Source organism: Lynx rufus, unplaced genomic scaffold (assembly GCF_022079265.1).
Source record: "Lynx rufus isolate CCGP_SWC_20201006 ecotype Redwood Valley unplaced genomic scaffold, mLynRuf1.p SCAF_5, whole genome shotgun sequence".
Lineage (NCBI taxonomy): Eukaryota > Metazoa > Chordata > Mammalia > Carnivora > Felidae > Lynx > Lynx rufus.
The window spans coordinates 54,137,752-54,165,350 of NW_025814867.1; the positions used below are offsets into that span (position 1 = coordinate 54,137,752).

Here is a 27,599-nt window from a genome sequence, read left to right on the forward strand (position 1 = left end):
GCGTCCGACTTCAGCCAGGTCACGATCTCGCGGTCCGTGAGTTCGAGCCCCGCGTCTGGCTCTGGGCTGATGGCTCGGAGCCTGGAGCCTGTTTCTGATTCTGTGTCTCCCTCTCTCTCTGCCCCTCCCCCGTTCATGCTCTGTCTCTCTCTGTCCCAAAAATAAATAAACGTTGAAAAAAAAAATTTAAAAAAAAAAAAAAGAGTAATGCTAGACTAATGGCAAAAAAAAAAAAGACACTGATATGTTTGCTTCACTCTTGAATAAGTGGGGGAAATGACTGCAAAATGAAGAGTAGTCTGATGGTAGGTGCTTTAAAGGAGCTGGGGTTGTTTTGGGAGGAAGAAATTATTGTGGTCTGAAATCAGCAATGATGGATAAGGAAGACTCTCACCTAATCTCCAAACCCAGTAATACATGGCAGAAAGAAGAAAAGCACTTCTACTTGAAAAGGCTGTGGAAGTAACACCAGTCTCAGGAATCAGCCAGTTTTTACTTGGAACAAAAATGTGAAGAGTGCTTTCAATGAAAAGGCTGGGTTGTGTCTGCAAAGCCACAGATGTGTGCTGCAGGTTGCATACTGCTCAACTCCAGGGCTCTAGAATAGGCCCCCTAGAACTAAGCAGACCATGACTGTAGGTGGTGACTCTGTGAGTCTCTCTAAGTCCAAGGCTTTTTTAGGTCTTTCACAAAGGGGAGACTACAACTACCTTACAGATCCCCATGCTCTAATTTTAAAGAGACCTAGATCAGCCCACTTGTCTCACATCAAGTACTTTCAGTTCCATTAGCCAGCAGAGCCACTCTGCTGAGTGAGAGCCACTCACTGCCTTTGCCTCCCTGCTTCTGGACCAGGAGTGAAGCACATCGGAGACGTCACACTCTCCATTTTTGTTCCATCTCTGGACCTAAGAGATGTTTCCCTTGTTTTTGAGTCCAGATGAGTCTTTTTAAAAATTACCTTTAAATACTATATTAAATAGACATATATTATTGATCTCTGTGGAACCATAGGTATGTCTCTTTTTCCAAGTGTGAACTTATGACACCATCATAAGCCTAGGCTCCCAGAGACCTTTTTAAAGGTCCAAAATACCAACCTCTCCTAGAAACATTTTAAAGCTAATGGAAGAAAATGAAAGTGGTTTTTTTTTTAATGTTTATTTATTTTGAGAGACAGAGAGAGACATGGCATGAGTGGGGGAGGGGCAGAGAGCGAGGGAGACACAAAATGCGAAGCAGGCTCCAAGCTCTGAGCTGTCAGCACAGAGCCTGACGCAGGGCTCAAACTCACGAGCTGTGAGATCATGACTTGAGCTGAAGTCGGACGCTCAGCCAACTGAGGCACCCAGGCGCCTCCCCCACTTTTTTTTTTAAGTAGGCTTTACAACCAGTGTGGAGCCCAATGTAGGGCTTGAACTCGTGACCCTGAGATCAAAACTTAGACAGTTAACCAACTGAGCCACACAGGTACCCTGAAATGAATGTTTTTAAAGGAAGTTATATGTTAGTTTCTTTACAGCAATATGATACGTAGTGAAAAAAACTGGCTGTTAATACAAGTTTAGGAAAATTCAATATTTAATAATACAATTGTATAGGCCTCTGCCATTATTCAACTTACAAACAGATTTCTTAAAATTCATGTTTGCCTAAAGCTTCACATGGGGGAACTCCCTTTTTTGTGAATCTGGAACACTAGAACTTAAACAGGAATAAAACATCCCAGCTATAATAACAAAACTAAAGACATTCTGATAATTGCGGTTATAATTTCAAAACTATGGCAATCCCACATCAGAAAGGTCCTGTGCTGAATTTTAAAATGCACCCGTTTACTCTGTTCAATTCAGGGAAGCTCCAGGATTAACCTCTTAATACTGTGTCACCCAATACTTCTACCTGACCACAATATTTAGACTCCTCAGATTGACATAAATCCAAAAATTCTGTTTCCACATTTGTAAAATACTCATTTAATCCTATACATAGATATAATCATAGTAATAGTTACCATTCATTATTGTTTTACATACATCAACTCATTTAATCCTCAAAATCACTCTATTGTTAACTCTTACCTTTACAACAGATAAGGTGACTAAAAATCAAATAATCTTGAATTATAGCAACTATTAGGAGCCAAAGCTGTGCCCCATGCTAAACTGAGTGTCAGCAGAGACAGAAAAGTAAAGTTGAAACTTGAGAAATGCTTCATCTCCACCTGTACCTTCTCCCTTCTAGGTACTTCCTCCTAACGGAGACATCAACTATCTCTTTCAGAAAGAATCATCCATTAAGATTCAGCCTGAAGGCAAGGGGAAGAGGAAGAAAACTCCTCACTCTAGGTTATTGTACACAGAAAAGTTGAGGTCCAAGGAGACAGGTAAGGCAATGAGGCATTGCCGGTAGCAACTGCCAGGTCAAGGTCTACATGTAACAATTAGGACTCAACATAATCTCTGATTTCTGAATTAATGAAACACAAATCAACCAACAGTCCACTAAGCTTCTAAGGAAATTGTAAAACGCTAAACCAGGCAAACAAAAAATGTGATTGTTCAGTCCCTGTGACAATCTGTGACCCCATCTTACAATAAATCTAAAGGGTGAATAAAATGTATAGTCCTCAGAAAGGGAATTCTCCCAAGCAGGAGATCTTCCCAGAAGAGCATACCAGAGTTGCTAAATTAACCAAGAAACTAACTCTACTGCAAAGAAAAAGAGTTCTCAGTATATTCCTGGCCAGCTGGATTTTAGCTATGGACCTGGTAATCATGGTGTGTTGTTTTCTCTCTCCTCTTTTCCAAACTGTTTTAATTGCAGCTGTTCTGTTTTCCCTTCATTAGTGTAAGTTAGGAATATGGGGAGAGGGAGGAGAATAATTAAAACTCACATTTACTTATAGTTTTCTAGACCAGAGATTTAGAACTGAACGGGGTAAGTAGATGAGTCTAAATTATCTTCTTTTAGGGAGGGATGGGTTTGTTTTCAATTGCATACAGAATAGCTGCATTAGTTAGTAATGCATTTCTGAATTATATGTATATGAATAAGTGTAAGTATATCTGGTAGGTAGCTGGTAAGGTGGTGGTCAGTGATCTCTACCTATTGTTATTCACATCAGTGTAGAAGTCTCTCCACTTGTGTATGGATAGGATCTAGGAGCTTGCTTCTAGTGAACAGAATATGGTAAAAGTGATGAGATGCTACTTCTGAGTTCAGGTTATAAAAAACTGTGACTTATGGGGTGCCTAGATGGCTTAGTCAGTTGAGCATCCAACTCTTGGTTTCGGCTCAGGTCATGATCTCACAGTTTCGTGGGTTCAAGCCCTGCATTGGGCTCTGTGCTGGCTCAGAGCCTGCTTGGGATTCTCTCTTTCCCTTTCTCTGCCCCTCCCCCACTCAGATTGTCTCTGTTTCTCTCAAATAAATAAAAACTTAAAAAACAAAACTGTGACTTACATCTTGCTCACACTTGCTCTGGCCCTTCTCACTTGCTTGTTCTGATAAAGCAAATGGCCAAGTTGTAAGCTGTCCTTTGGAGACGCTACATACAAGGAACTGTAGGTGGCCTCCAGTCAACAGTCTAGAAGAAACTGAGTCTCTCAGTTCAACGGATCATGATAAACAGAATCCTGCCAATAACCATGTCAATGAGCTTAGAAGCAAATCCCCCCCCTAGTTGAGCCTTCAGATGTGACTAAAGCCCTGGCCAACACTTTGATTGTAGCCTAGTGAGAGACTCTAAGCCAGAAAACCTAGCAAAGCCATGCCTGGATTCCTGACCCACAGAAACCGAGAAATAACAAATGTTGTTGTTTTAAGCCACTATGTTTTAGAGTGATTTATTATGCAACAATACATAACTAGTACAGTAGGGTTGCTAAACAGCCGAAGGATAAGCCATAGCAGATAAATGTTGGTTTTTGTCTTCCCAGAATCAAATGCTCTTTTCTGGTAAATATGCCTTGGTTTCCCTCTGGGGAACCATTCTCTCCATTATTCTCAGTAACCAAGAAGTTTAGATGGGGTTGATTCATCCTCCCCTCCATCTCCCAACTAAATACTCTAAACCTAGACTTGACACATGAGACCCAAGGCTGAGATTTCTGTTGAAATTACTGGAAGGAGAAAAAGCACTCTTCTTGATGGATCTTAAGTTTATAGAAATATCAAGGCCACCAAAGAGGGAGAGGTTTTGTAAAAAAAAAAAAAAAAAAAAAAAAAGCCAATACAGAGAAAAAGCAAGTCAAGTCAAGGAAAAAAAAATGATGAAATCTTGTTATTTAAGCCTTTGAATTCAGTAATTCCTCAAGTCAGTCCATTTCTTGACTTCACATAAAGAAATAAGCTTCTTTCTTCATTGCTTACCTTAAATCAATTTGAGATGAATTTATGGGGGGAAAAAAGAGATTTTCAACTAGGAGGTTCCATGAAAAGGGGGACCAAATTTGTTCTCATCACAATTATATTTCCCATTGCCTAGTCCAATGCCTGGCAAGTAGGGATCACTCAATAAATATCTAGTGAATGAGTGTATGAAAGTATTTTAAGAAAAACCACTGAATAGGCCCAATTTAGCAAAAATGCAATACAAATGTTTTATAATCACTGAGAAAGTAAAAACAATAAAAACAGTGTTCTAGTTCTAAAATTTTGAAAGATTATTTACAAACATTATTGTAAGTACAAAAACAATTTGGATTAGATAAGTCATTTAAACACCTCCACTGCTCATTTTATCTCATGTAAAAATCCTCTAATCTCTAGGATGACTCCTTTTTATTATGTAAGAAGAACTCCTCTTTCTAGATATATTCTCATCTTGGGGCATTTGTGAAATTAAGGCTAGAATTTATTTTAGCAATACTATTAGCTAATAGCCCCCCATGCACTATATGGATAAAATAATTATGTCCCCAAATCAATTGATTAGAACTCACAAGGCATGTTTTGTCATATACACAACACTATAAATAATGCTTTAGTTCCCAGGTTAATTAACAGAAATACCTACTTATATATAACATCACCTAGATCCAATAACTAATTTACAGGAAATACAGAAGATAGAGGAGTATGTCAAACCACACCATAGGGACACAATCAATAAAGTCCAGACTGTGGTAAACTCTGCTGGACAAACAATTTGGTTCCTTCAGCAAATAAACTGCAGGGGTAAAACCAGAGATGGAAGGGGAACCTATATATTAGGAAACTTAAAAGACATGTCAACCAATTGCAACATGTAAACCATTTTGGATCCTGATTTCAAAACAAACTTTTAAAAATGTGACACGTGGGAAACAGCTGAAAATTTGAACTCTTCCTGCATATTTGATAATATTAAGGAATTATTATTTTTAAGGTATAATAATGGTATTGTGGTTATGTTAAAAGAGTCCTTCTCTTAGCTGTATATTGAAAATTTCACAGATAAAATATGATATCTGAATTGGCTTCAAAATAATTGGGGAAGGAGGAAAGTAGATATGGACAATGCCTGGGGCAAGCTTGGTCACGGGTTGGTTGTTAGGGCTGGGTGATGAGTACACAGTGATTCATCACACTATTCTGTCTACTTCTGCATATGTATTAAATTCTCCATAAAAGGGGAACCTGGATGGCTCAATTGGTTAAGCATCCGATTTCACCTCAGGTCATGATCTCCTGATTTGTGAATAAAAGCCCCATGTCAGGCTCTGTACTGACAACTCAGAGCTTGGAACCTGTTTCAGATTCTGTGTTTTCCTCTCTCTCTCTGCCCTTCCCACTCACTCTCTGTCTCTGTCTCTGTCTCTGTCTCTCTCTCTCTCTCAAATACAAACATTAAAAAAAAATACTCCATAATAAAATGTTTAAAATTTAAAAACTAAGTAAACAGAACAAAGAAAAACTATAACATACCTAATTATTACAAATCTAGTGACCATATTATCCAAATAAAAAAATCTGGATACTTAGGCTAAAGAATATTTGAGTAGACCTAGAAATTACAAGATACATGCTTCCAAATAATTATAATAGTCTGAATTCTGAATATGAAGACAGAGGCAATTGATACAATAGGAGGAAGAAGAGTTAGAAGGTACAGTTCTCCTTTCTCTGGCAGAGGGTTTGCCATTGGTACATTGTCTCTGGCCTCTTCCTCGTATCTTTTGTCAACTAACTTTTAAAATATTTGTTGACCAGGCACCTGGGTGGCGCAGTTGGTTGAACATCTGACTCTTGCTTTTGGCTCAGGTCATGATCCCGGAGTCGTGAGGTCGAGCCCCCTGTTGGGCTCTGCACTGAGCATGGAGCCTGCTTAAGATTCTCTCATTCTGGGGCTCCTGGGTGGCTCTGTCAGTTAAGCATCTGACTTTGGCTCAGGTCACGATCTTGCAGTTCATGGGTTCAAGCCCTGCGTGGGGCTCTGTGCTGACAGCTCAGAGCATGGGGCCTGCTTCAGATTCTGTGTCTCCCTCTCTCTCTGTCCCTCGCCCACTCTCACTCTGTCTCTCTCTCAAAAATAAATAAACATTAAAAAAAAAAGATTCTCTCATTCTCCCTCTGCCCCTCTTGCCCACTTACACTCTCTCTCTCTAAAATAAATAAATTAAAAATTTTTAAATTTATTTGTTGAGCATTTATTATATGCAAGACACTGGGCTTGAGTGAAATAACAGTATTGTACACTTAAGAAGCTTATAGTGCATAGATAACCCCCCTACTGGAGTTCTCTGACCTGAACAACATTTCCCTCAACTTTCTACTGCTACATCCCAACCTTCCTGTCCTTTAAAAAATTTTTTTGTTTGGGGCGCCTGGGTGGCGCAGTCGGTTAAGCGTCCGACTTCAGCCAGGTTACGATCTCGCGGTCCGTGAGTTCGAGCCCCGCGTCGGGCTCTGGGCTGATGGCTCAGAGCCTGGAGCCTGTTTCCGACTCTGTGACTCCCTCTCTCTCTGCCCCTCCCCCGTTCATGTTCTGTCTCTCTCTGTCCCCAAAATAAATAAACGTTGAAAAAAAAAAATTAAAAAAAAAAAATAAAAATAAAAAAATTTTTTTGTTTAATCTTTATTTATTTTTGAAAGAGAGTTTGAGTGGGGGAGGGGCAGAGAGAGAAGACACAGGCTCCAGGCTCCAGGCTCCAGGCTCTGAGCCATCAGCATAGAGCCAGACATGGTGATCAAACCTACAAACTGTGAGACCGTGACCTAAGCTGAAGTTGGACACTCATCCGACTGAGCCACCTAGGTGCCCCCCAACCTTCCCATCTTATTTCACTCCAAAAGTACCTGTTTTTCACTTCCTACCTCCCAATAAGAATTTCCCACTGTTTTCCTACTTTGGCTAGCCTTAGGTAATTCTTAAAAGGAAAAAAAAAAAAAATTTGTAAACAGGTTAAATAAGCTTATACAATTATAAATTAATAAAATAATGTAACCCTGACAGTGACTAGCAGGCTAGGCCTGCCATGGGGTCAGGTCCAGGAGTTAAATCTAACTTGTTGCAGCTTCTTCCCTCCTTCCAGAACTGAATCTACATAGTCCCTAAATGCTTCAAGTTTCACCATCCCTGCCTCAACCCCATAACCACAGTAGCTGTGGGTACTCAGGTTCTGTATCAGTGAAAGGTTCTTATATTATGTCATGAAAAAGTCACCAATGGCATTGGTGAAATATATTTAATATGACTGAATTTTTATAAACTTGGTTTAAATACAATTAGCGAAGATAACTCCATATTCTGTATAGTGAGCTAATGTGAAAAAAGGCAGGTTTAATCAACCATGGAACATAATCATACCTGCATGGTCCTTCGTTTAGTTAATGTTACTTGAAAATTTTTCCACTCCCAACGCTGCTCCACCACATGTGCAAAAACAACATGCCCATTTCCACAGGCTCCAGCGATCTGAGTGCCATCAATTGACCACGCGATGTTAAATATACTGCCAGTGTTGGGCTTTTCCAAAGCATATGACCACTGGGGAAGAAAGAATGAGAGTAAAATCAATTCACTGGGAAAAAAAAATTTAAAGGAGTTTTAAATTGAGCATACATTTTAAGATAATTTTTTAAAAGAATGTGGTTTGGGGCGCCTGGGTGGCGCAGTCGGTTAAGCGTCCGACTTCAGCCAGGTCACGATCTCGCGGTCAGTGAGTTCGAGCCCCGCGTCAGGCTCTGGGCTGATGGCTCAGAGCCTGGAGCCTGTTTCCGATTCTGTGTCTCCCTCTCTCTCTGCCCCTCCCCCGTTAATGCTCTGTCTCTCTCTGTCCCAAAAATAAATAAACGTTGAAAAAAAAAAAATTAAAAAAAAAAAAAAAAAAGAATGTGGTTTATCCTAGAATTGAGAAATTTTTTTCTTGATAATTGTGTACTGAACAGAAGACACAAATGTAATTTTTAAAGTACACTGTAGAATAATATGATAAAAGTGTATAAAATCTCTCAAGAACTGTAAAACACTCACACTGTTTCCATTCACATCACTACTTTTAAGTAATAATGCTGAATTGGTAAATAAAAAGTCTGTAGAAAAAAAAAAAGACACCTTACTGTTCTTAAGGACCTCTATAGTCCTTACACTGAAAGGCTGATTATAATATATCAATAATTTTATGTCACTAAAAATTGAAACTGAAGACACAATATAACTAAGACATCTCTGACACACATTTTAAATCATGAAAGAATAGGTTAATGCACCTTTTTTTTTCTTGTTTTTTCTTTCATAATGTAGTAATATAACCTCTTCTAGAATCTACTTATCTCTCTGAGAAAGTTATCTAAAGGTATCAAGAAGCATCATCTAAGACAAAGGAGACGTACGTGTGTGTGTGTATATGTGTGTGTGTGTGTGAATAAGACAGTCAGAAAAAGCCTTTTAAAAGATGGCATAACATGCATTTTCTTTCATTTTTCAGATGCAAAATATGTATTTGCTAGAAGGATGATTTATTTATTTGACTAAATTTGCATACATTCCCTTTCCATTCTTCCAACCTTACAGCTTAAAGTCAAATTGAGTCTTGATTTTTTTGTTGTTGATATTTTGGCTGTTCTTGAGTGCATATTTATTTTGCTGTACATTATTGTTGCTTCAAATATATTCATTGTTAGCTATGGGTTCAATGACAAAAAATGTGGAGAAAATGGAAAAAATATAGAAAAATATTCATTAATTCATAGTACTATCAAAAAAGATTTTAAATTCTCAATAAAGTTCATACATACAATAAAAATGCTGAATGACTCTTACTACTCACTGACACTTTTTTCAACTGTCCTTCAAACCTCTACCTATTGCTTAAGTAAAAGGCCCTATAAGAAAGTTATCGAGGAGGAGATAATGAACAAACTTTCCCTTCAGCAGCAGCATAAAAATGTTAAAAACCTCCTTTTCTGAAATTAAGAAGAGTAAGTTCAACAAAGGAAAATATACAATAGTTGAAGTCATCTTTTTAAAAATAAGTGAAGACAATATCAACAATACAAACAATCTACTTCTGGCAATAAAAAAAATTCATTTATGTTTGACAAACAGAATTATGACATACTGCATGACTACTATTTTACATAAAAATTATGTGGTTCGTATAGACAAATGAAACTCAATTTATTAATATGTAATAATAGATTGGACTAGGCTTATGGCACATCTATCATTCTAAATTTATTCTCATGGTGTAGATGCAAGAGAGATCTTATTTTATTTTTTAAAAATGTGTATTTATTTATTTTTGACAGAGAGAGAGAGACAGCACAAGTGGGACAGGGTCAGAGGGAGAGAGAAAGAGAGAGACAATCCCACGCAGGCTGCTCACTGTGAGCACAGAGCTCGGAGTGAGGCTTAAACTCACAAACCATGAGATCATGACCTGAGCTGAAATCAAGAGTTGGATGCTTAACTGACTGAGCCAACCAGATGCCCCAGAGATGTTATTTTAAATTGTATTTTAAAACCATAGGTTCATATTTTAAAACTATTTACTTTAAAGTATGATTTTAAACTACCAAAAGAACCAAATCAGCCAGAAAGAAACATCTTACTAAAATTAAACATAACAAAATGTATCTAAGAACTCCTAGAGGCCTGATCCTAGCTAAGAGGAGAAAAGGGAAAGGGATGTTTAGATAATACTTTCATCACCCTATATTCCTCTGATGTCTTTCATACTCCAGGTACAACAAATATAAAATCTGCACAACAGGGACGTCCACTCTCACCACTGTTGTTTAACATATTGTTGGAAGTCCTGGCCACAACAATCAGACAACAAAATGAAATAAAAGGCATCCAAATTGGCAAAGAAGAAGTCAAACTTTCACTTTTTGCAAATGACATGATACTCTACATGGAAAACTTGAAAGACTCCAACAAAAAACTGCTAGAACTGATACCTGAATTCAGCAAAATTGCAGGATATAAAATTAATGTACAGCAATCAGTTGCATTTCCCTACACCAATAACGAAGCAACAGAAAAATTGATAATTGCACCAAGAACCATAAATAATTTATAATAATTATTATTTATTATATTTATAAATAATTATTATTATATTATTATTAAATTATAAACCATTTATAATTGCACCAAGAACCACAAAATACCTAGGAATAAAACTAACTAAAGAGATAAAACATCTATATGCTGAAAACTATAGAAAGCTTATCAAAGAAACTGAAGAAGACACAAAGAAATGGAAAAACATTCCATGCTCATGGATTGGAAGAATAAATATTGTTAAAACGTTAATACTAACAAAGGAATCTACACATTCAATGAAACCCCTATCAAAATAGCACCAGCATTCTTCACAGAGCTAGAACAAACATATAATCATAAAATTTGTATGGAACCACAAAAGACCCAGAATAGCCAAAGAAATGTTGAAAAAGAAAACCAAAGCTGGAGGCATCACAATCCCAGACTTTAGCCTATGCTACAAAGCTGTAATCATCAAGACACTGTGATATTGGCACAAAAACAGACAAATTGACCGGTGGAATAGAATAGAGAACCCAGAAATGGACCCACAAATATATGGCCAACTAATCTTTGACAAAGCAGGAAAGAGTATCCAATGGAAAAAAGACAGTCTCTTCAGCAAATGGTGCTGGGAGAACTGGACAGCAACATGCAGAAGAATGAAACTGGACCACTTTCTTACATCATACACAAAAAAAATTCAAAATGGATGAAGGACCTAAATGTGAGATAGGAAACCATCAAAATTCTAGAGGTGAAAACAGGCAACAATCTCTTTGACCTCAGCTACAGCAACTTCTTACTTGACATATCTCTGAAGGCAAGGGAAATAAAAGCAAAAATGAATTATTGGGACCTCATCAAGATAAAAAGCTTCTGCACAGCAAAGGAAATAATCAACAAAACTAAAAGGCAACCAATGGAATGGGAGAATATATTTGCAAATGACATATCTGATGAAGGGTTAGTATCTAAAATCTATAAAGAACTTACCAAACTCAACACCCAAAAAATAATCCAGTGAAGAAACGGGCAGAATAGACACTTTTCCAAAGAACACTTCCAGATGGTTAACAGACACATCAAAAGATACTCAACTTTGCTCATCATCAGGGAAATGTATGAATCAAAACCACACTGAGACCGGTCAGAGTGGCTAAAATTAACAACTCAGGAAACAATAGATGTTTGGCAAGGATGTGGAGAAAGGGGAACCGTCTTGCATTGGTGTTACGAATGCAACCTGGTACAGCCACTCTGGAAAACAGTATGGAGGTTTCTCAAAAAATTAAAAATGGAATTACCCTATGACCCAGTAATAGCACTACTAGGAATTTATCCAAAGGATACAGGAATGCTGATTCGCAGGGGCACATGTATCCCAATGTTTATAGCGGTGCTACCAACAATAGCCAAATTATGGAAAGAGCCCAAATGTCCATCAACTGATGAATGGATAATATAATACAATATACAACATATGTATTATTATATTGTATTATATAATATATATAATATATACATATATGTACATATATGTATTAATACAATATACATATATTATATGTACAATACATATTATATTGTATTATACTGTATTATATATTATATTATAGTATAATACAATACATATATTGTATTATATAATGTATATATAGTATATACATATATATGTATACATATATGTATTATTAATACAATATATATACATACATATGTACATATATTAATACAACATACATATATAATATATACATAATATGTATATGTAATATATATGTATTATATAGTATGTAATAATGTGTATATATAATATACACATATATGTATATATTATATATGTATTATACATATACATACATGTATGTATACAATATATGTATATTGTATTACATGTATAATACATATTGTACATATAATGTACATATACATATACATATAATGTACATATAATGTGCACATACACAAATGTACATATAATATTAATACAATATACATATATAATATATACATACATGTATGTATAATATATGTATTATTAATACAATATACATATATTGTATTATATGTATAATACATATTGTATTGTATTATAGTGTGTTATATTGTATGTATAATATATTACATATATTGTATTATATAATATATACATATATGTACATATATGTATTATTAATACAACATACATACATACACACACACACACAAAATGGAATACTACTTGGTGATAAAAAGAATGAAATATTGCCATTTGCAACAATGTGGATGTAACTGGAGGGTATTATGCTAAGTGAAATAAGTCAGTCAGAGAAAGACATCATACGTTTTCACTCATATGTGGAATTTGAGAAACTTAACAGAAGGCCATCAGGGAAGGGAAGGAAAAATAAGTTACAAACAGAGAGAGGCAAACTATAAGAGACTCTTAAATACAGAGAACAGATTGAGGGTTGATGGGGGTGGGAGGTTTGGGAGGTGGGGAAAATGAGTGATAGACATTGAGGAGGGCACTTGTTGGGATGAGCACTGGGTGTTGTATGTAACTAATGAATCACAGGAATCTACTCCTGAAGCCAAGACCACATTATATATTAGCTAACTTGACAAGAAAGTATTAAAAAAAACCCAAAACCCTATGACCAAATGTTTATAGTGACATTATTTATAATAGCCAAAAACCTGAAAGATGCAAATGCCCATAAAATGATGAATGGAAAAACAAAATGTTATATTCATATAATGTTTGGCAGTATTATTTGGCAATAAAGAGGAATGAAATAGGGCGCCTAGCTGGCTGAGTGACTCTTGATCTCGGGATTGTGAGTTCAAGCCCCGAATTGGCATAGAGCGTACTTCAAAAAAAGAAAAGTAAAGAAAAGGAAAAGAAAAGAAAAGAAAAGAAAAGAAAAGAAAAGAAAAGAAAAGAGAAAAGAAAAGAAAAGAAAAGAAAAGAAAAGAAAAAAAAGAAAAATGAAAAGAGGCACCTGGGTGGCTCAGTTGGTTAAGTGTCCAATTCTTGAGTTTGGCTCAGGTCATGATCTCTCAGTCCTGGAATTGAGCCCGGCACTGGGTGTGGAGCCTGCTTGAGATTCTCTCCCCCTTTCCCTCTGCCCCTCCCCTGCTCAGGCACATGCACGTGATCTCCCTCTCAAAAAAAGGAATGAAGCAATAAAACATGCTGCAACATGGATGAACCTTGAAAACATTATGCTAAGTGAAAGAAGCCAGTCACAAAAGGCCACATACTATATTATTCCATTTAGATGAAATAGCCACAAGAGAAAATAAAAGAAGATTAGTGGTTGCCATGAGACATGGGGAGGGGAATAGGAGTGACTGCTAATGGGTATGGGTTTGTTTTTGTGGTGATGAAAATGTTCTGAAATTCTGAAATTAGATTAGTCAGTTGCACAGCTCTGCACTAAAAATGACTGAATTCTACACTTTAAAAGGGTGAACTTTACAATATGTGAAATATATCTCAATAAAATTGTCATTTAAAAAGAAGAAAATAGGTTTACGAACAAAAGAATGTAAAAAAGAAATTTTAAAACTCTTTGTAGTGTTGGTATGGCTATTCTGAGCATTTTCACTAGTGTTTTTAAATAACTAGGATTTTGGCCAGGTGAAAGCAGATACTGAAGTAAGACTGGTGAGGGTAAATAAAATCCTATAGTTTCTGGATTTGAACTGGAAGTATCAGTTTGAGTTTGTGAAAAAAAATTCCTAGCTCTGTCCACTAAAAAGGGCTAGAAAAGCAATGATCAACTTCGTAACAGTGAGCACCCCTAACACTTTAGGGTTTTCTCTCAATATCATTTTCCATGTTTCCACAAAATAAACCTGGGCACACTAAAGAAAAAGCTGATAGGAGATGTGGGTCAGAAAAAATAAAGTATGAATTTGGAACATTTTGTCATACTTAGAAAACAAGGGAAGTGATAAAAGCCTACAAGATTCTGACAAAAAAAAAAAAAAAGCCTGGCTAAAATTGGGCTAATTTGAGCATTATATTTATTGGAATACACCAATTATGTTAAAATTAGTGAGTTTATGACCTTAACAATAACATTTATTGGTTGTATTTGGAGACTACAAGACTACAAGGCTACTGGTGTAATAAATCCCCATTTACCCATTACCCAGTTTCCAGCAGTTACCAACCAATGGCTCATTCTTAGCTCATCTGTACCACCACCTACTTCTCCAGGGCCTAGATTATTTTGAGCAAGTCCCTGACAGCATATCATTTCATCACTAAATATTTTAGTATATTTAGTGATGAACACAAAGACTTTTTTTAACTTAACCTCAACAACATTAAACAATAATTAACAATAATTACCCAGTCACTGTTCAAATTTATATTTTTGGAAACTAATAGTTAAAGAGAAATAATCAGGAATTTATTCTGCCTTTGTTATATGAACTATACCCCAGGGTAACCAACAGTCAAGGAGAGGTTTCTTTTGTAGAACTACTGCAGTTAGATGAAGACATAAGAATTAGAATATTACCATTTTATGAGGTACCTGGGTGGCTCAGTCAGTTAAGGGTCCAACTTTGGCTCAGGTCATGATCTCACGGTTAGTGAGTTCAAGCCCTGGGTCAGGTTCTGTGCTGACAGCCCAGAGCCTGGAGCCTGCTTTGGATTCTGTCTCCCTCTCTCTCTGCGCACCCCCCCAACTCCTTCTCTCTGTCTCTCTGTCTCTCTCTCTCTCTGAAAAATAAATAAACATCAAAAAAAAGAATATTACCAATTTGCAGTTGTAAGTGAATTAGTAGATCTAGACAATGATCATCATTTGCTAATAACATAAGAGAGACAATCAGACATTATTAAATGCTTCCTGCTGGAAGTATACAATATCACCTATGAAGTTCTTACTTTTTTTTCTTAGTTTTTTTACTTATTTTTTTCTTGCCAAAAAAATCAAACCTGATTCTGATCAGGACTCTAGATCTAACTACCAATTTACAGGAAATAAAGGACACAGAGCAACATGTTAGATGACACCATGAGACTTCAGATGGCAAAATCTAGACTGTGGGAAAATATACGATATGACCAGTTTCTTCAACTACAGAAAATTACAAGGGGAAAAAATGTGGAAGGGAAACTTACAGATCAGCCAATCACAATGATTGTATCTTATTTGCATCTTAATTTCAACAAACTGAAAAAAAATTGGAAAAATTTGAACAGTGACTGGATATTTGCTAATATTAAGGAATTATTGTTGTTTTTAGGTTTAATAATGGTATTGAGTTTAGGTTAAAAGTCTTTGTGTTCTTAGTGATATATACTGAAATATTTAGTGATGAAATGATATGCTCTTAGGGATTTACTCAAAATAATCCTGGCCATGGAGAAATAGGTGGTAGTACAGATAAGAATTAGTCATTAGTTGATAACTGCTAGAAACTGGGTGATGGAGGTTCATTATATAGTCATTCTCAAAAAGTGATCACTGGGCCAGAAGCTTAAGCACCATCTGGGAACTTATTGAAAATGCAAAATTTTTGGCCCTACCTTATATCTACTGTATTAGAGAGACTGGAGTGGGGCCCAGCAATCTATTTTAACAATAACTCTAGGTAATTCTAATGCACACTAAAGTTTGAAAACCAGTGCTTTATGTTATTTTCCTACTGTATTATCTGAAAGTCTAATAATAAAAGTGAATGAGGAAATAATAATTCACTAATAATAAAAATGAAATGAGGAAAAAATGAAGTTGATGAATGTGTAACAGGGAAAAACTTAGCATGTCTGACTCCATATTGCTTCTCCTTCTCTTGCTACTGTGACCTATAGCTTAGAACATTCTGCTTAGCCCCGCACTTAGGCGTTTTACAGCTAAGGTTTGCAGAAACTGCTTTTTACCCAAAATCTACCACACCCAAGTAGATAAGGAAGTACATAACAGAAATGACTTGCGGTGTTTAAGATTTACAGAAACACGATGACCGGATTCCTGTACGCAAAGATCAACTGACTAAGAACAAAGAAGTTACGTGACGTTTCTCAGATGGTGTCAGTCACCTTTTAACTTCACCCCCCTTTCAACTTCTCCTCTTCCTAACATAAAAGCAACTCAAATCTTATGCTCTGGGGAGATGGCTCTTTGGGACAATAGTCCACCATCTCCTTGATTTTCTGACGTTCCAAACAGAGTCATTCTCCTTGCCCCAATATCTAGCCTCTCAATTTATTGGCCTGTTGTGTGGTGAGCAGAACAAGCTTGGACTTGGTAACAAATGTAAGAAACCAAGTTTACAATGTAACTACAAGAAGCTGGATTAGTAGCTAAGGCACAGGTCATGTAATTTTTCTCAAGAGTTGGCAGATGAATTGGCAGAGAATGAACAGTGAGCCAGTTGCTAATGATAGTCTTAAACCAAATCACAGATTTTGCTTTTCTTATAGAACAGTGACTGTATGTTAAAATCATATAGAGAATATTAAAAAATAGACCCAGATTCCAGCCCAAGAATTTCTGGATTTAATTAGTTGGAGTCCTGGGTTTTGGTATCTTTTATAAAAGCATCCCACTCTCTGCCCCTCCCCCGTTCATGCTCTGTCTCTCTCTGTCCCAAAAATAAATAAACGTTGGAAAAAAAAAAAATTAAAAAAAAAAAAAAGCATCCCAGATGATTCTAATGTGCAAACAGAATTAAGAACCAGTGTCGTAACTTTTCAGTGTTTAAGAATCTCTGGAAGAGGGGTGCTTGGGTGGCTCAGTCCGTTGAGCAGACAACTCTTGATTTCAGCTCAGGTCATGATCTCAAGGTCGTGAGATCGACCCCCATGTCAAGCTCTGGGCTGAGCGTGGAGCCTGATTGAGATTCTCTCTCTCTCCCTCTCTCTCTGCCCTTCCCCCACATGCTTGTACTCTCTGTCTCTCAAAAAAGAAAGAAGAAAGAAAGAGAGAAAGAAAGAAAGAAAGAAAGAAAAGAAAAAAGAAAAGGAAAGAAAAGAAAAAAGAAAAGGAAAGAAAAGTAAAAGAAAAAGAATGTCCAGAAGAGCTCAGTAAATTTCCTGGCCCTCATATCCCAGAGGGTCAGGTTCAAGAGGATGGGGTGGGGTGGGGCCCGTTAATTTCATCTAACAAGCAGGCAATATAGATGCTGCTGGCCTGAGTACATCCTAACGTAAGGAATAGTTTGGTTAAAGAGAGAGATAAGTGTTAAGTGAGAGGGATATTTAAAAATTCATCTTCAAGGTTCTTATTAGTATCACTAAATTACACCTAAGGAGGTTCCCTCATTTCTTTCTAGAGGTTGAAACACAAATGTGAATCTAATATTCCATGGCGTATTTGGGGAAAAGAAGAGACTTAGAGTGTTAAAAGTCTCTTCAGGGGCGCCTGGGTGGCTCAGTCGGTTGAGCGTCCGACTTTCAGCTCAGGTCATGATCTCACAGTCGTGAGTTCGAGCCCTGCATCGGGCTCTGTGCTGACAGCTCAGAACCTGGAGCCTGCTTCAGATTCTGTGTCTCCTTCTCTCTCTGCCCCTCCCCCGCTCATGCACGGTCTCTCTTGCTCTCTCTCTCTCTGTCAAAAATAAATAAACATTAAAAAAATTTTTTTAAGTCTCTTTAAAGCACAAATGATAAACAGATCTTTTTGACTTATCAATAATTGTTAAATTATTATTTATGGACAAATTATTATGTATGTACATGTGGACATATATATTATATATGGACAAAATAACCTTATCGTCCAACCCTCCCTCCCAAATTTCTTAACTATTAAAGACCCAAGTTCTGATGATTTGCTTGTATTTTTTTTTGTTACTAGAGTCATCAAAAAAAAAAAATCACTTCTTAATTTTATTATTTTTATTTTTTGTTTTATTTTTTTAAATAAATCACTTCTTAATTTTAATAAAGGCATAAAAATTTTTCTAACACTTTTTTTTTTAGTTTTTTATTTCTTTATTTTGAGAGAGAGCAAGAGCTCAAGTGGGGCTGGGGACAGAGAGACATAGAGAGAATCCCAAGCAGGTTCCACACAATCAGCACAGAGCCTGAGATGGGGCTCAGACTCATGAATTAGGAGATCATGACCTGAGCCAAAACCAAGATCCAGATGCTTAACTGACTGAGCCATCCTAGCGGCCCTGAAAACATAAAAATTTAATGTAACTTAAGTATCATGATATATATTCTTTGAAGTTTGTTTTTAGGGATAAGTTGCACGTTGCAGATTTTATTTTACTTATTTATTAATATGTATTTAATAATTTATTGTCAAGTTAGCTAACATACAGTGAGTGTATACAGTGTAGTCTTCACTTTGGGAGTAGATTCTCATGATTCATCACTTACATACAACACCCAGTGCTCATCCCAACAATTGCCCTCCTCAGTGCCCGTCACCCATTTTCCCTGCCCCCCAACTCCCCACCCCCATCAACTCTCAGTTTGTTCTCTGTATTTAAGAGTCTCTTATGGTTTGCCTCCCTCTGTGTTTAACTTATTTTTCCTTCCCTTCCCCTATGGTCTCCTGTTAAGTTTCTCAAATTCCACATGAGTGAAAACATATGATATCTATCTTTCTCTGACTTATTTCACTTAGCACAATACCCTCCAATTCCATCCATGTTGTTGCAAATGACAAGATTTCATTCTTTTTCATCACCAAGTAGTATTCCATTGTATGTATATGTATATATGTGTATATATGTATATATGTGTATGTATATGTATATATGTGTATATATACCACATATCTTCTTTATCCATTTATCAGTTGATGGACATTGGGCTCTTTCCATAATTTGGCTATTGTTGATAGTGCTGCTATAAACATTGGGGTACACGTGCCCCTACAAATCAGCACTCCTGTATCCTCTGGATAAATTCCTAGTAGTGATATTGCTGGGTTGTAGGATAATTTTATTTTTAAATTATTTGGGGGTGCCTGGGTTGCTCGGTTAAGAGTCCAACTTCAGCTCAGGTCATGATCTCGCAGTTCGTGAGTTCGAGCCCCGCATCGGCTCTGGGCTGACAGCTAGGAGCCTGGAATCTGCTATGGATTCTATGTCTCCCTCTCTCTCTACTCCTTGCCCACTCACACTCTGTCTCTCTCTCTCTCAAAAATAAAACATTAAAAATTTTTTAAAAATATTTTGAGGAACCTCCATACTGTTTTCCAGAGTGGCTGAACCAGTTTGCATTCCCAACAACAGTGCAAGAGGGTTTCCCTTTCTACACAGCCTCACCAACATCTGTTGTTTCCTGAGTTGTTAATTTTAGCCACTCTGACCGGTGTGAGGTGGTATCTCAGTGATTTGTATTTCCCTGATGATGAGCAAAGTTGAGCATCTTTTCATGTGTCTGTTAGCCACCTGGAAGTGTTCTTTGGAAAAGTGTCTATTCATATGTTCTGCCCGTTTCTTCACTAGATTATTTGCTTTTCGGGTGTTGAGTTTGGTAAGTTCTTTATAGATTTTAGATACTAACCCTTTATCAGATATGTCATTTGCAAATATCTTCTCCCATTCCATCGGTTGCCTTTTAGTTTTGTTGATTATTTCCTTTGCTGTGCAGAAGCTTTTTATCTTGATGAGGTCCCAGTAATTCATTTATGCTTTTATTTCCCTTGACTTCAGAGACATTTCAAGTAAGAGGTCAAAGAGGTTGTTGCCCTGAACATAGGTTTTTGTGTGGACATGTTTTCATTTCTCTTGGGTATATACCTAGGAGAATTGCTGTGTCTACTGTAACTCTCTTTGACCTTTAGGAGAACTGCCAAACTCTCTTCCAAAGGCAGGGCAATTGTCTGAATATCTACTGTGAGCACGAGGAGCCAACAATCAAATCATTTAAAGTCATTTGTAATACCTTCTCTCTAGGTAGACATACAAACAACTAAATACATAATTAGGGCCACTTGTTTAATATCCTTTTGAGTTTTAGGAACTGCTTTCTAAAAATTTCATTTTGTTTTGGGGTACGTGGGTGGCTCAGTCGGTTAAGCATCCAACTCTTTATTTGGCTCAGGATATGATCTCACAGTTCATGAGACTAAGCCCCAACTTGTGCTATGAGCCGAAAGCAAGGAGTCGGCTTGGGATTCTCTCTCTCTCTGCCCCTCTCCCACACTCTCTCAAGCATCTACTCTCTCTTTCTCTCAAAATAAATAAATAAAAATTTTTTTTAAATTTCATTTTGTTTTGTAATTAAGTAAAATATTTACATGGTTCCAAAGTTCAATTCACCAAAAAAATTATAGAGCAAGGTAAAGTCAAACAAGTCTCATTTCTACCCTTTCTCTCCCCCATTCTTCTTCCCCACACAGATGACTATTTTTTATTTTGTTTTATCCCTTACATCTTTGTCAGTGTGTGTGTGTGCACCAGCTTTACCTAGGAAAGGGGTGTGGGTCTATTTTATTTGCTCTCCCTTTTTTGGAATATATTCTAGTATACAGGAAGGTTTCTATTTTTAATCTTATGATTACCTTTATACAAATTACCTTTGTAAAAATCCCTTTATCTTCATGCCACCTTTGGGGCATTTTTCTGTTGGTTGTCCACTGTAAGCAACATGAAAATTAGGAGATATCCTCCCCCCTCCCTTTTCCCTACATCTGATTTTAAGTAATATATTTTTATTAAGAGAGCAACTTTGACTCTTCATTTACTTCTCATTCTACCCCATTTTTGTAATGTTGATGCCTAGAGCCAATACATACAATACTGTATCCTTCAGAGACACATTTTGTCCTGGTTCTACAGATAAATCTATATCTACTGCTCACAATCAGTACTTATTTTACTATAAGCCTAGTCATATTGTTAACCTGAAGCCAATTCTCCAGTAGACTCCTTGAAACACTCACGGGAACAATATTCCTTGAGTTCTCATATGTTTATACCAGCTTGCTTATTATGATCTGTAAAGTTCAGAATGGCTAGATATAAAATCTTTGGCTCACCTATTCTTTGAGTATCCTATGTTAACCTACTGTCTCCCTGCATAAAGCGTTGTTATCAAAGTCTGATGACATTTTTATTTTCTTCCTTCTATGAGTGACTTAGTCTTTTCCCTGGATGCCCATAAGATTTTTTTCTTTTTCTTGTAACTCCTATAGTTTTATTAGCATATACAAGGGTATTGGGTCAATTCTCCTACATATCTAGTATGACTTTTCAATATCAATTTTAAATCTCCTATGTTTGAGGAAATCTTTCTTCAATGGTAGCTTTTAGTATTTGTTCTATTCATTACTTTGTGCTTCTCCTTTGACGACTCCTATTATATATACTTTGGATCTTTACCTTCTGTATCTATGACTTTCTAACAAAATTTGTATCTCTTTTGCCATTTCCTGGCTTCCATTTCCCATTCTATTTATCCCTTAAGGCATTTTCCATTGTATTTATTTGCTCTTATATTCCTTCTAGTTTTGTTTTCACTTCTGTAATAATTTTACCATTTCTGTAATTCTCTTTTGAGTTCTGCCATCTCTCTTAAAAATTTCCTTTTCTCCAGTCACTTCAATTATTAATTTTCCTGGTTTTGACTTACATGGTTATTTCACAACTTTTGTCATGTTTTTAATATCCTTCAACTTGTTTTGAATTATTTGGCAGGGCTTGCCTGTTTATGGTATGCCTTCATTGTCTTTCACAACATTATGTAATTTGACTATGATCCTGTTCTAGGACTATGATACTACAGATTTCTGCCCAATTTCAACTGCTGTTCTCAGATTGGCCCATCTCATTTTTCGGGATTTGTTGGTGATTTGGGAGTTCTTTCTTCATGGTCTTAGAAGCCAACTGATTTTCCTCTGCTTCCTCACACACAGATGCCGATACCACGTATACCTGTTAATGATATTTTGGAAAACCACTTGTATTTGGAAGCTTACAGTAATATAGCATCACCTAAGTTTTGTTGTAGTTGCTACCTGTGGGTTTTTGGTTATATTCTCTTACTTTCTCTGTTTTATGAGAGAGAAGTTGAGAGGATTCAAAAATTTTGCCACTATACCTATAGATAAATCTCATAGACATATGGTTGAATGAAAAAAATTAGACAAAAGTAAAAATACTGTATGATTCCACTTACAATAAAGGTCAAAAACAGATAAAACTAATCTATGGTGACACAGTGAGAATAGTAGTTACAATGGAGGAGTAACTGATTGGGAGGAGGCACAAACAAAGTTTCTGGGTTGTTGATAATATTCCATAACAATATGGGTGGTGGTTTCTTGGATATTTACATATATAAAAATTTACTGAACCGTACACATAAGAAACTGTATATGTTATACCTCAAGTTTTAAAAATGCTGCCTCTATCATTATCTTTCCCTTCAACCTATTTTATTGAAATTATACTCCTGTTTTGCTTTCTTAGTTTGAGTACTTTGAGACATAACATAATATTGAGCTAAAATAAGTATACAAAAGTAAAGGACACACAAAAAATGTATTTACAGTAATCATGACCATGTAAAAAATACATCCATTCAGGGGTGCCTAGCTGGCTCAGTGAACACAGCATGTGACTCTTGATCTCAGGATTGTAAATTTGAGCCCCATGTTGGGAGTAAAGATTATTTAACAAAATAAAAAATTTTTTTAACGTTTTATTTATTTTTGAGACAGGGAGAGACAGAGCATGAACAAGGGAGGGTCAGAGAGAGGAAGACACAGAACCTGAAACAGGCTCCAGGCTCTGAGCTGTCAGCACAGAGCCTGACGCAGGGCTCGAACTCACGGACCGCGAGATCATGACCTGAGCCGAGGTCGGCCGCTTAACCAACTGAGCCATCCAGGCGCCCCAAAATAAATTTTTTTAAAAAATCTGTTCAAAGATTTGAAAGGTACATAGATACATACAAATATGAAAATATTTGATGTTTTTGGAATGATTATGGGAATGATTTTTTCTATTTTTTTGTTTTCATTATTTTTATTATATTGCTTTTTCTTCAAAATACAAGCTTTTCTGTATATCTAATTGAACTATTTAATATTATCACTATTTGTGCCTTCACAATACTGTGAGGTTTTCTATTTTTTTTCCCTAATTCAAAGCAATAAATTGATTGCAGCTAACAGTTTTCTAGGATATGGAATGTGAAAAGGTAAGTAAAAATAACTTTTGGCTTGGTTAAGTACAAATAATTTCTAAAAACAAGATAAGCAAAGAACAGAAAAAACAGAAAAAGCAGTAATTATAAAAGAAGTTTATAGAACATAAATGTGACCTGTATTCACAATATGATATCCAAGTAAAACATCAATGTTATTTTGAGTTGCCTATAAAGAAGCACTATGTCACTGAGCAAGAGTACAAAAATTGATTGCTGGTGTGCTTTTGAGAGACTTAGCAATGTATTTTTTTTTCTAAAGGCAGTCTTGAAAAATTGTGAGTCTGGCCAGTTTGGTTTTGGCTTTGGGAAAATATCACTGGCACCTCCCCAAATATCCAGAACTTTGATCATGTTCTATGGCCAGTCAAAATCCTCCCCACAAAGGGCCATCTCCCTGGGTAGTAGTATTTTATGCTTTTCTCATCCAAAATCTGCTCTCAACTGGCCAAATTACTTAGAAAAGGACCTGATAAGAACAGGTTTAATGTGCTACTCTTATAACACTAATATTTTTTAAGAAATAATAATTTCTTAAGTCAAGCAATAAAGTTAAGGGAAATTTTGTTATCAATAAGAAGGTGGCGAAAGCCTTACCCAGGACATCTCCACCCACATAACTCATTGCTAAGATTGGCCTGGAACAGCAGTTGCAAAGATACAGTTTTCTATTACTGTTGTAACAAATTACCACAAACTTAGAACCTTTCATAGATCATAAATCCAACACTGGTTTTATTGAGCTAAAACCAAGGTATTGTTGGGGCACCTGAGTGACTCAGTCAGTTAAGTGTCCGACTTCAGCTCAGGTCACTATCTTGCATTTTGGGAGTTCAAGCCCCGCATTGGGCTCTATGCTGACAGCTCAGAGTCTGGAGCCTGCTTCGGATTTTGTATCTCCTTCTCTCTCTGCCCCTCCCCCACTCGGGTCTCAGTCCTCAGTCTCTCTCTCTCTCTCTCTCTCTCTCTCTCTCTCTCTCTCTCTCTCCAAGATAAGTAAACATTAAAAAAATATTTTTTTAAATCAAGGTGTTAGCAAGGCTACATTCCTTTCTGAGGGCTCTAGGGGAAGATCCATTTCCTTGATTATTCAGGGTGTTAGCAGAATTCAGGTTCTTATAGCTGTAGAATGGAGGTCCTCATTTCCATGCTGGCCATTGGTAGCTTCTAGAGGCCACCTGAATTCCATTGGCTGTGGTGCCCCATTCAGAGAAAATATGAACATCTTAGAATCCTGATGGGAAAGTCCTTAAGGATCAATTTTAGATTATAAATCTATGGACCCTAAAAAAGATGTTACTGCAAGTAATTAGACACGGCCTAAAAGTATGGAAAAATCTATAGAATTTCTTTAAAAGGGAAAAGAGGGAAGAAAGGAAAGATAATTTAACAGAAATGATTTAATAAAAGGAAATAATATCTTTCCTTAAATCAAAATAAAGGATTTAAAATTTTTTACATGATTGGTATCTTTGACAATGACTAATCAGAATATGTGAACATTAAGAGTTTAGTTCATGAGGCATTTATATATGTAGAAGATAATATGAGAGAGATTTTAGAAGAGGAAACTATACCACTTCTTCCCCAAATGGAGGGTGGAGGAACAACGACATACTATGTAGAAGGAGTCATACTTACGTGGATTGGTCCATGCGTAATGGGAGCATATGTGCATTGAAAGAACATTTGTCAACAAAAGTAAACTTCTGTGTTTGTAGATGTAGGTAATTATATTTAGATTTTTTTGGTACCAAAATCAGAAAAAGGCAAATTCAAATTTGTGCTTCTTGGTTAAAAAAAAAAATCTCTAGGGGCGCCTGGGTGGCTCAGTCGGTTAAGCGTCCGACTTCAGCTCAGGTCACGATCTCACGGTCCGTGAGTTCGAGCCCCGCGTCGGGCTCTGGGCTGATGGCCCAGAGCCTGGAGCCTGCTTCCGATTCTGTGTCTCCCTCTCTCTCTGCCCCTCCCCCGTTCATGCTCTGTCTCTCTCTGTCTCAAAAATAAATAAAAGTTAAAAAAAAAATTAAAAAAAAAAATCTCTAGTCATTAAAAAAAAAAGATGTTTTAATGTCTTTAAGTTATTCGATCAGAGAGAATGTTTACTTTAACCAAGTTTAGTCTCATCCTAAATAAGTACAGATATATCTAAAAATTTACCATTATTCTATTCCTTCTCTATTCCACAATAATGATAACCTCTGCAATTAAATAACTATGTTATTTAATTATCTGTTTACATATCAGTACTCTCAATAGAGGGTGAGTTACTCCTAGAGGACAGATATGGATGTTATTCTTTTTTTAATTTTTAAATTTTTTTTAACGTCTATTTATTTTTGAGAGAGAGAGACAGAGAGTGAGTGGGGGAGGGGCAGAGAGGAGAGACACAGAATTGGAAGCAGGCTCCAGTGAGTGGGTTTGTGAGTTCTAGCCCCATTCAGGCTCTGTGCTGACAGCTCGGAGCCTGGAGCCTGCTTCAGATTCTATGTCTCCCTCTCTCTCTGCCAGCTCACACTCTGTCCTTCTCTCTCTCTCTCTCAAAAATAAACATTTTTAAAAAATTAAAAAAGAAATTTTAAAGTAGCCTTCTCAAAAACATCAACCAAACTGATTAAATGGATCAATTCTAGTAATGACCTAGTCAAAATGCTCCAATGTAAGTCATTAATTGAGTAACATTAATTGTATTAAGTAAATGTAAGTCATTAAATCCAAAACAGTATCTTTTGTTTGTACAATGATCCATTAAAATGCAACATTTATGGGACACCTACTACGTGTTAGGTGTTGATTTTAAGATGATTAAAAGTTAATTCCATAATAGAACTCTGATTTTGTTTTGCTTGGTAAATTTCTCAGTTCTGGACAACAGTGTCATGCTGTAAAGGAGCACAGTTCTTTGACCTGGCTTTTGGAAGATATCTCTGTAACCTTTTAGCCAATTCTTCTTTTTGGTTAATGGTTTCTGCTACTTGTATCCAACTATAATAAAATGTAGAGTAAGTTTGAAGTTATAGGATAAGCCATACTTCTCTAGCACTGCTTGAGTTTTTCCCACTTCTAGTATGCCATGTGCAGTGCTGCCTCTTCCTATGTGACAACCTAAGTATAATAAATATTAAAACACAAAGAAACAAACAACATACTACTACTGCTTAGGAGAGGAAGCAAGTAGTATGTCCAAAGCCCATGGAAGAGGTATCACAGAATGGTGGAATTGAAAGGAAAGAGGCAATCACTTAGCCTAGCCCATTTAACTTTGTGAATTCACCACTAGAATCTTAATTCCAGAGCTCTACAACTATGCCAATACTACTCCCACATTAAAATAAAATAAAATACAATAATTAAATTAAAATGAAATAAGCAATCACACTGGACAGTACAATATGGAGAACAATTGAGAATGCATCTATAAAGTATTGACCTATTTATTAAAGGATGTTATATCCCTTTAAGAGAAGAAACCATTTTTTCCACTGTATTCTGTCAAACTGCTTAGGCATTCAGTTTCCCACCAAGGAAATAAGAGATATTTATACTAAAAACATGACTTGACTATAATAACTTACAAAAGTACCAACCTCACCCTTCTCTTTACTACTCCTATATAAATATACTACTAAGTTTAAAGGATTCTCAAAAGCATATATCTTTAGCCAAGTTGGATGAATTCATAAAATTGTGTGTTCACAAATTAAGTTTAGGTAGAAGAGAAGACAGATGAAAATTTTCTTACATTTCTTTGTTACACTAATGATTTTTAAAATCAATATTCTCTCTCACACACCAGGAATTAGCATATTGCAGGCTATCTTAAATTACACATGTTGGCATATATAATTGACAATGAAAAGTTACATACAGCAGTAAGACCAGTTACTGCAGGTGATGAATCATTGCAATTATCTTAATTGAATGGAAGAATGAATGAACAGAGGGGAAGTCTTTTTATTATAATGACTGAATATTCAAGAAGAGAGAAAATGAGAATGG

The 27,599-nt window shown here is 36.3% G+C and overlaps 1 protein-coding gene across 1 annotated transcript in view; it reads right to left on the reverse strand.

The window, feature by feature from the left end:
• IFT80 (intraflagellar transport 80) overlaps positions 1-27,599 on the reverse strand; it is a 117,140-nt gene that overhangs the window by 46,013 nt on the left and 43,528 nt on the right. Inside the window, exon 8 of the mRNA XM_047100413.1 lies at positions 7,793-7,972. Coding sequence (XP_046956369.1) covers positions 7,793-7,972 — 180 coding nt within the window. The remainder of the gene's footprint in view (positions 1-7,792; positions 7,973-27,599) is intronic.